The 11,336-nt window shown below is 26.6% G+C and overlaps 1 protein-coding gene across 1 annotated transcript; it reads right to left on the reverse strand.

Moving 5' to 3' along the window:
• Positions 1-3,666: 3,666 nt before the first annotated feature.
• On the reverse strand, positions 3,667-10,734 carry LOC107441840 (mitochondrial fission 1 protein; the record flags this gene model as incomplete). The annotated part of the gene is given in 5 exon segments (XM_043056974.1): positions 3,667-3,823; positions 5,933-6,017; positions 6,996-7,101; positions 7,366-7,442; positions 10,602-10,734. Coding segments are annotated over 5 exon segments (405 nt in total), but the record flags the coding sequence as incomplete, so codon positions are not given.
• Between the last annotated feature and the right edge of the window lie 602 nt (positions 10,735-11,336).

Genomic DNA, 11,336 nt, shown 5'->3' on the forward strand with positions numbered 1-11,336 from the left:
CTTCAATAAATACTTTTGCCACAATTGATACATACGTTTAGGACAAATCATCTGATATGTGTTCGTACTTCTTAGTTCTAACTCTACACATATACTCCACCATTAAGTTTCGAGGGTCAAAAGGTTTATTACATATGCATATGAGAAGAGATCTTGCCACCCTAGCTTTAAAAATTTACAAAAAAATTACATATTTTTTTTAATGTTTCTCAACTATTTTAGTCATTTTCTCTCTGGTTATGAAATGAATCCAAATTTGCAATGCTAGCGAAAGTGAATTCCGTCACTCATGAGTATTTCTCATTTTAAATTCATTCAGGACAAATTTAATGTCGTTCACTGTTTTATTACATTATGTTGTATTAGTACTTTTATTCTTGCTGATTTTGAAAAATTGCCGCTACATAATCGTTACTTTACCTTTATAAATTAAAGAAAATCGGGGTCTGTTTTTCAGTTTTTGTTACAATTTATTTACAGTATTAAAGGTGCAAGATATCGTATTAAAATCAGTTATGTTAAATATTTTAAATATATGTTTATTTTATTATACACTGCCAGTGATGTTGTATATTAATTATCTTTCAAACACATTTTATATTTTTGTTGTTGAATGTTATGCAGTGCCATTAATAATCATTAAAAAAAATAAATATTTTAATTACCTTTAGTTGTTGTCATTTAGGCAAATGAAAATTTTTTAATTATTTTATAGTTAACATTTTGAACTTTTTATATTAAATAATTGTTTTAAAGTAAGATTCAGAATCAGTTTTTAAATCTCCTACCCATATTAATGCTTAGTTTTTTTTTGGTTCATAAACTTTGCTAAAAATTCTCCATAATAGCAAAAATGGAATAAATTTGGGGGGAGAAAGAAGAAAAAAAAAGTTTTTTTTTTTTTTTGAAAAATTTTTTTAATATATTGTTAAACAGTAAATACATGAAACAGTCTGATTGACTTTTGACCTAATGCTTGAATTTTCACTAATTGAATCTCAATCTTAATGGTTTGTAGGCCAAATCCTAAAAGTGCTAATTAATTAACGCTAGCAATATTTTAAGTTACAAAATTAGATACTGAATGTACTTTCTCTAAACTAACATACCTTTATTTGACATATTTGGATTTCTGACACTCAAAATATGGGGTAGTTAAAATATCGTAAATATGGTTAGGTGAGAGATAAAAGGTTTAGACCCCTTAAGGAGAAATATTGAAAAATGAGAAAACTAGGAAAACATCAATAGTTGAGAGAGAATATAAATAAAGATGGAAAAACAGAACAAAAAAAAAACACTGTGGCTGAGAGGGACAAAATGCATTTCCACACGCTATGGGTAGGAAATGAAGAACTAATATGTTTACAAAGGAATTTTTCATATGAATAAAACGAGATTCTTGGGCATCAAGATGAGCTGATGCAACTGGAAATTTTGCACTGATAATTTTAGCGTTTTTAAAATTGAATTTATGCCCAAGATTTCAACAATGTGCAGCAATTGATGATTTCTAGTATTCTTGATAAAGGACATATCTATTACGTTCCTTAAATCTAAATTTTAATTTCACATCTAATTTGCCTGATGTAGCCAAGGTTGTACTGGCAAGGAATTTGGTAAATGTTCCAATGATTATCAAAACTGGTAGGATCATTGAGGGACTTAAATTTAATTTTGTTAACATTAAGCGCTTGAAGCATGTTAAATGTGTTATTTCCAATTTACAGTAGAGCCTGTTTAAGAAGTTCCCGTCTAAAAAGTTTTTCCACGTTGGAAGTTATTTTCTAGAAAAACCAAATACTATAATGTTAAATTTACTTTTATAGGAAGTTTTTTTTCCTGTTTAAGAAGTTTTTACTCCCTTCCACTTTTCATTTTTTTTAAATGTCTTATCTTGTTTTCCTTATCTAGTTACCTTTCTGTCACAAAAACAAGTATGTGAATTAACAAAGACCACTGACCTTCCTTGCTCATCCATTTCACAAAAGGTGATTTATCCACAGCAGGTGTGAGCAAGGAATGTGATCCATTAGATGAACAATGAAACTGATAAGAATATGGGGAATCCCTTGGACATTCTGTCCACCATAAATGAAAAACTGAAAGCCTGATGACTCATGCATACCCACCAAACTCTATCTTTATTCTACAACTGATGAATCAGGGAGTTATCAAGGTATTTAAGCAGCATTATAAAAGATGACTTATGAAAAGGATGCTAAAAGGGCTTATGTTCAGCTGAAGGAAGGCTGCTGGACAGGAGAGCTGAAAAAGTCAATGTTTTAGAAGCGATTGAGTTTATTGTATCGGCATGGGAATTAATATCATCTATAATTGCTAATTATTTTCAAAAAGCTGAATTCTCTGAAGAAACAAATGAAAATTTTGATAATGATTGGAATTCGCTCCAAAATAAACTTAATTTCACTGCATCGTTTGAAGATTATATATTAGTCTTTCTGGTGCTAGAAAATGGTTGGAAACTATCAACAAATTCATTTACAGTGTTGAAAATGTGCCCCTGGAAATGTTCAAATATTTACAGCAGTTGGACAATTTTCAGTTAAAGGTTGGTGAGAAAAAACAAACTACTTTACATGATTTTTCCTCGCAAAAGTCTCGTCAATAATTGTACAAATATGTGCATCTCTGTGTAAATAACATTGGATAAAATAAAGTAGGTATTAGTTATTTTTTTCTAAATAAATAGTAAAATTAAATATTTATTCCATCATGTTGATTCTGTAATATAAGTCATACAATTTTAAAAATTTTTAGTTTTTAACCTTTACCATTTAATAAGTCATATCTTTCTACTCCCTTGAAAAACTTCTTATGTGGGTTCCACTGTATATATTTTTGACGCAAATTAAGTTTTTAATCAGGTAATATTAGGTTATTAAAAAAGTTCTACAACACTTGCGAAAATTTCAACTCTTATGAATTTTCCTTTTGTGTTTTTAGTTTAAACTTTCACCAATAAGCTCTAAGCGACTTTGGATAAAACTTAACTTCGGGTTTGGTTCGTTATAGCTATAAACAGGATCTTGCTGCAAGAGAGATGCAGAACTTGTTTAACAACCTTATATCTTACCACTTCAGTTTCTTGCGATTATTTTAATGTGAATTTGTTGCTGTGTGTCTTATCATTGAACAACTCTTCTTTCTTTTTCCCAAATTAAAAACTTGCTTGTTTTTATATAAAACTAAGTAATGTAGATTGAGGGAAATATTTTTATTAAAATTAGGTAAGTAATTAAACTAAACTTTTGAAGATGCTTTAAGTTACTGTAACTACTGAAATTTTCAAAATTGGTATAAGTTTAGTTTTTAATAAATTGAAGAACTTTTCTTTATGTTCCATACCAAATTAATTAGCATTAAGACGAGTCTTTAACGCTAGATATATATTCAGAGAATTTTAATATCTGATAAACCTTTAAGAACCCCCAAGGGGTCACGTCCTACAGGTAGACCTCCTACTAGATGGCTCAACGACATCAAAAATGACCTAAAAACCCTAAAGATTACAAATTAGAAGGGAGTTACCATGGAAAAGAGGTGCTGGCATTTGTCTGCTGTTGAGGCAGAAAAGGCCTGTTGCGCTGACAAAGAATAAGAAGATTTTCTTATAAGTAAAATATATATAAAGAAAAACATGCATTTAAGAAATAATTATCTTTATTTGTGATAAATACATTTAGTTATAATACATTTAGTTCTGAGATACATGTTTAAAAATATACAAGTTTAACAAGTGTTGATCTCACATCACTTTGGTTGAAGCAGCGAAGCATTCAGAAAGGAGCTGAGCTTTTACCTACATTAGAAAAAATTATGAATATCTTTAGTTTACAGTAAATAATTTGTTATTTAATCATTGCATAGCAAAATACTCATCATTTTAAGTAAACTAAGAAGATTCAAAGTATTTTAAAAAATTGCACAAACAAGAAATTTTAAAAGAAAAATAATGTTATATAACCAGCCAAATATTTTTTTCAATAATTAATATTTTAAATCAAGGAATTCAAAACATACTATGATCAACAAATTTTAAATATATATATATATATCAATTAATTATTGATAGAAGATGAAATATCTATAACATATACTTCAATAGAAAATCAATTGTTTCAATTTTACCCTGTTGTGTTACTTATTAAATTTAATAAGAAATATATTGTATATAATGATGATTCATTTCTTTTGAAATTACGTACAGAACTTAATTCTAAATATTTAAAGAAAAGAATTTCATGATTTATAATTCAACAAATAAAAATAAATGGTAAATATGGATATAAGTATTTTAATTTAATAGGGAAGTGCAGTAAATAATTTTTAAACATGGAATTGATTATCTGCACTACAATGGATACATTAAATTAATTGAATTGAATGAACTATTATGCTTTGTGAAATATTTAAAGCATTTATACAGATTGAGTAGAGATAGAAAAATAAGATATTAAATGGAACATTAAAAATGTAATTTAGATTAAGACCACAAAATTACAAATTCCATTTTAAAGAAAAATAATGATTTTGAAAAGTTTAAATTTAAACTGTGTGATTTTATGTTAATACAAGATATGTCCTTACATTTAAATAATATTTTTGTGTTTATTTCTTAGATATCAATTCCCTTACTTTGTTCAATTGGTCTTTATATAACTCTAAAAATACTTAAAGACATAACTCACTTAATTAAAATGGATTTTTATACCTATATTTAGAAAAATATTTTAAATTTGTATCTACTCTTGAAAGTTGGATTAAATAACAGATTATTAAATGTCTTCCAAATAAATCTTTTCTTCATAATTTTTTTTTAAAAGAAATTGTGTGTTGGGAGGAATTTTAGCATTGTATCAAATATTCATGGACATTGAGGAGCACTGGTTTACAAAATACTATTTACTGGGAACAATTCTATTAAAATTATCTACCATCTTTTGGAATATATAAATTTATTAAAATAATGAAACCAAAGCTTATAAAATTATAGATGGCTCAATCACAGAAAAAAAAATGCTGAACTTTTGTTCAAATTGGTGAAAACTTTAGTCTCTTAATTACTTATAATTTGTTGAAAAAAAGTCAATCTTAATAAGTAAAGCAAGACTTGCTTATAAGGATTGATTTTTTTCAACAAATTATAATAATTATCAAACAATTTAATGATTACTAAACCATTAAAGTTTTTTTTACAAAAATAATACTTTTTTGTAACTGAAAATAAAATTTATAATTTTTTTTATTTAATTTAAATCATTAAAAAGTTTCTTTGAAAACTATATTGAGACAACATGCCTCGACTTGATACAACAAAATTTATAACTGACACCAATAATATAAAAATTTGTTAAGTGGGAAATTCTAGCTTTGATATATTAATGTCATAAATGTTAAAGCAGAATATTCTTATATTTAAAAATAATTTTCAAGTTTAGTTAACAAAGTTATTTTTTTCTCAGTGGGGAAAGTTCTTATTTTTTGTTTCTTTGTTCCAAAGCTTATGAAAATCAAATCATAATATTGGTGTCATAATTTATTATTTAGGGTAATTATTATTCTGATCAGTTTGGGTTCCAGTTACAGAACATATACTTTTATGATCAGTATTATCTCTATATACATATAATTTTTATAAAAAGAGCTCTTTTGCCCAATAAAAGTAAACGAATCACTTCTTTCAACTACAAACTTGTATTATTGTAATTACTATTATGAACAAAGATATTAACATAAATGATATAACTTTACCTCTTTCTTACCAAACTACACTCAAGACAACTTAAAAACCAAATTATAAACTTATGCAAAAAAATTAATCACCGTAAAAGAATATACAATTTTAAATAGCTTTCAATAAATAACACTATTATTTTGTATTCAAGTTTTAAAGAAAATTCTGTATTACTTCTTAGACAAGGCTATTCCAATAGATAATGCTCCTCCTATTACGAGTGCTGCTCCTCCAACAATAGCCATTCCCCATAAGCCTTCTATAATATTTAATAAAATTAATATGCCTTACTTTTTACATGGTACTAACAAAAACAGTTTATTATTATTATCATTATCATTTTTTTTTTGAAAGATATAATTTAAACGAATTTTTATTTTATTCATTAAAGCTACAGGAAAGAGACTTAAGCAGCAATTTAATATCAGATTTGATTAGTTGCTTTCAATGTTAACTTTGACTAACTTTCTATTCCTTAACAAATTTGTTGCCAACTGGACACAGCTGTTCACACAGTAATTATTATGTATAAATGATATACTATACTGACTAAAAATAGAGCTATATTTCCCCATCAAAGTAAGGTAAAACAACGTTTAAGAGCACAAAAATGATATTTTTTGTGCTCTTAAACGTTGTTTTACCTTAATTTGTATTTCAGCACAAAGGTCGCCCTTATGTGTATTTATATTTCCCCATTTTGAAATTTCTGGAATAGAAAATTATTTAACAGAACTAGTTTCTTGTAGATTTTTGAAAATATGTGCATAAAAAAATTAACACCAGGAAAATTATACTTTTATATTTCACGCAAGCATGCATTTTTACAAGAGAGTTTTAGAGAAAAGAGACTATGCTATCCTTTATAGAATTTGATTTGAACCATGTGATTTTATTTAAAGCTAATTTTCAGTATGTGTAGCATAGAATATTTCATTATTAAAATACTTCGAGAGCAAAGAAGTAAAGTCTGGACACTTTTAACCCAAGTTCATTTAAAAGATATGTATTATTAATAAAACAAGAGCCAGACATGGCTACTCCATAACAAACTCATGGTAAGAATAAACAATATTGCCTAAACATAGTAAGTAGCAGTATTAATTTTATGACTTGCGAGCATCTGAATTTATTATCAGCCACTTTCCCATTGATAAACTTGGGTTCAAGTGAACCTACCCTGGCAAAGAAATACTTAGAAAACTAAAGTTTACATTATTAGAAATTTTATTCATACCTGTCTGCATTTTGTCTTTGACATATTTTTGCAAAGTCTGAGCTTGTCTATTTGTTGGTTCAACACTTAAAAACTTTGACAACAGCTGGAGGGCTCTATTATAATCCTAATTTCAAAAAGATGAATTAACAGCAAAATTATTCTAAACATTTATTAATAAAAAATAAGGATTGAAAGAATAACAGTGAAAAAATTAATGATTTAAAACTACACAGTATTGAACGCATAACTAAAAAAATACTAGAATTAATAATAAAAAAATTCATTAAGAACTGTGCTGCCCTATTAATTTTTAAATTGAATGTATGCATGTACAATAATGATTGAATATATGAATTTAGAATAATAAGATCATGCTTGTGAAACTTACCTTTAATTTTGTATGCCCAATAGCAAGGTAATACATATAATCTCTTTTTTGTAATGCATCACCACTTTGAAAAAGATCTGAATAAAAATTATTATTATTAAAATAAGCTGAACGTAATAAAAAAATATTAGGGAAAATTAAGTAAATAATAAATAAACAGTTTACACATCAGTTCTTAAAATATAAAGCAAAACTAATATTAAATTTTTGTTTAAAAATATTTCATAAAATATAATAAACAAATTTTTTACACAGCAAATAATATTATGTTTTTTCAATTAATTTAATTATTTAAAAATAATATATAAAATATATAAGAAAAAAATTTATAAAATTAAAATACTCGTTGTTTGAAATATGTAAGCACTTTTTTTATATTTTCTGTTTTTATCAAATTACTTTTACATTGAAAAGATTTTTTAATTATATTTTTCAGTATTTAAAATTATTTTAACATTTAGGTTACCATATATCAGTGGTTACCAACTGGGAGCCCGCGGGCCACATCCGGCCCGTGAAGCTCTTTTTTGTGGCCCGCGAACTAAAATATATTAGTTGTCATTTTTCGTAAAAAATTTATATCGGTTTAAAGTACTCTTCTTTCGTTAAAAAAAAAACCCATAATTTCTTCGTTTCTGTGAAATTTAACATACCAACGGTGCAAAAAAAATTTTCACAGGTGAAAATATACTTCTTATTCTAATTTGTAATTCAATACTTTTGTTTTGTTCAACCTGATAAAAGTCTGACAGTAATATTTATTGTTCCTTTAAACATAAAAGAGTTCTATATAAAATTTTGAAAAAGTTAAGGCCCACCATTTGACTGCTGTTTTTAATTGCGGCCTCATGTAAGTTGGGTACCCCGGCTATATATAATACCAGTGATACTGGAAATCAATATGACTTGTAACATGTGATCACCTCTAAATTCAAAATCATAAAAATTTATATTAGCTCATCAACTCTTGGAATGTCTCACTGTTTTCTTTTTTTCCTCAAAGGGAAGTAGAAGATCTTTCCAGAATATTTAGAAATAATTGCTGTAAAAATTAAAAAATTGGAACAGCTCTCACTTTGAAATGTTTACATTGCTATTTTCATGAATAACTTTTAGGCTAGGTTAAAACACTATTTTTAGTTCCTTTTATTTATATTTTTTCATTTAATTAACTCTGCATTAATATAAGGATAGCAGTCAAAATCATTTCAATTTCATTAAGGTTCTTTCAACAGCATTATCAAAAGCTTTTCTTTTTTTTTGCTTTGCACACAAGTATATTTCATTCTAGCAGTTTTTTTGTTTATGACTATCCACATTCAACTGCGTAGTATCGTAATTTTGAACCTATCTCAGCAAATAAGAAAACTGATCAGCAGATAAGAAAACTGGATCAAGCATTAGTACAAACTAGACTTCATGGAGAACTTTGATGAAACTTTTTTTTTTTTGAACCAGCATTTGCAATACATGAAAAAGGAAACCATCCACAGTTAGTTTGACAGTAAAGCAAAATTCATTTTAACCAGCCATGGCTGAGATTCGAACCTGGTCTCATTAAGAAACAAGAGCTCAATCCACTGAACAACACAGACTGTGCATAAGAGTATAGTTGATAACCACAAACAAACTTAAAATGCATTTTTTTAACCTATACCTGCCACACACTTTTTGATTATTAGTTAATACAGCAAAGAATGACACTAATTCCCTTTATTCAATTTTAGGTTAGCAACATGGTGAAATATTTATAAATAGATTCTATAAATAATAATTACATGTGATGTATTTTTTATAAATAAAAATACCATCTAAAAACTTAAATCCTTTTTTCAGAAAATTAATCGTATTCACATTTTGTGAACTGCACACAACATCAGAGAATAAATTCACCAGTATTGTATTTATTTTTCCCAGCTTCTATTATATAAATTGAGACTGTCATCATTTTCATGATACATTGTACAGTGGGCAAAAAAGCAAAAAAAGATATCCTGAATAACTTTCGTTCTAATGATCGAATTTTCTCGTACTGACTGTCAATCTTAATGGTTTCTGAGGGTGACTTTAATTTAAATATGCTAATTAATTAGTGCTAACTATTAATTAAGTTACAAAATCAGACAAGAATGCATTTTCTATGATAAACACACACACGCATATATATATATATATATATATATATATATAAGTTCAAAATGTAGAGAAAACATGGAAAAATTACAGAACAATGAAGAAAGATAATAATAATAATGAAAGTCCAAAGAAGAAAAATTATTAATATTTTTTTCTTTTTTCATAAAAAAAAGAGTAAAAAAGATTAGCAATCAGTTCCTCGTAAATTATCCACATTTAAATATTAATCATCCCATTTAAATATTTCTTTATTGTCACCAAATTATTTATTTAAAAATAACTCATTTTAACTCTTCCCCGCTTTTCCAAAATAAAAGAAGTTTAAACTTTAGATTTTTCAATAGAAAAATATATAGATTAATATGGGATAAAAAAATTCATACCTCCTAATTCAAAATGTTTCCATCCTCAATTAAATTAAATCATAAAAAATAATAAATAATTATTAAAAATTATTTTTTGCTGAGATTATCTATGGGATAATAGGTTTCATGAGTTAGTGCAATTTCTTTCTTCTTTTTTTTTTTTTTGAATTGCTTAAATAGTTTTTAAAATATGACTAAAAACGCAAAAAGTGAAATCAACATTAGGGGTCCAAACTCTGGATCACTTTTCTGACCAAAAAAATGTGGACCATATTTCCCAGATTGCAGCTACCCCCTAAATTTTGAAGGTTAAGAATCCAAAGATGCAAAAAAATATATGTTTATTCAGAGAAAACGCACTTTTACGTCCAATGTCCTAACTTAATTAATAGTTAGCACGAAATAATTAGCATATTTGAGGTCACTCCCAGGAATTATTAAGATTGACACTTAGTACATGAAAATCTGATCATTTGAACAAAAGTTATTCATGTTGATATATTTCCCCCCCCCCCCACTCTACAACTAATGTAGTCAGACATGTGATCCGGCTATTAGAACTAAAATTACTGAACTAGTGCATTGATGGAAATTTTTCAGAATATTTTAAGCATTTAAGGTGTTTCTACAAAAATTTTCACAGCTTTTTTGCACTAGAAAAATAAAGGAAATCCTTTTCAAAAATTGCAAATTCAATGAAAACACTAAAAATCATATGTCTGAGTAATAGTTTACCTTCAAGCAAAACTACACCTCTTCGAATATCAGCCGCATATTTACTTCGTATTAAGCACCAAGCATAATCAAATTGTTCTCTGGTTGTGACCTTACCGTTGTGCAAGTTGGAATTATACACAGCTTCAAATTTCTAAATTGTAAAACAAATATTTCCTTTTAATCCTAATATTTATAACAGAATTTTTCAACATAAACAATAAAATTAGAATCAGACAACAAAACTAAACTGGCAATATTTCATCAACACATAATATGCTTTTTATTAGCATATTAAAAAATATAAAACTTTTCAAAACTAGGTAAGACATAAGAAAAACTTTTTTTTTTCTTTCCTTCAAAACAAACGTTTATCAGCATACAGAGCAAAAAGAAACTCAAAAGGGGTGTTATTAATGGAAAACATTCATAAACATCAATATTTTATGGGTTTAAGGCAAAAACATTAAGAACCCTGTAATAATTAAGTTTCATACCAGTGAAAGCAAAAAAAAAAAATTTTTAAAGAGTTTTTTTCATGCTTAAATTTGGGTTTTTATTATTATTTAAACTATATCTTTTTGGGGGGGGTGAGAGATATAAGCTTAATAAAATATTTTATGCAAATAAAGTAACAGTAGCTAAATAATGAAAAATTATTCTATGAAAATGCTACTTAATACTTTAGAAAAAAAAACAACTTATAAATATCCATTACTTGATCAAAAAATATATACAGTGAACTCTCGCTACTAC

The sequence above is a fragment of the Parasteatoda tepidariorum genome, unplaced genomic scaffold (assembly GCF_043381705.1).
Source record: "Parasteatoda tepidariorum isolate YZ-2023 unplaced genomic scaffold, CAS_Ptep_4.0 HiC_scaffold_1614, whole genome shotgun sequence".
NCBI classification, from domain to species: domain Eukaryota; kingdom Metazoa; phylum Arthropoda; class Arachnida; order Araneae; family Theridiidae; genus Parasteatoda; species Parasteatoda tepidariorum.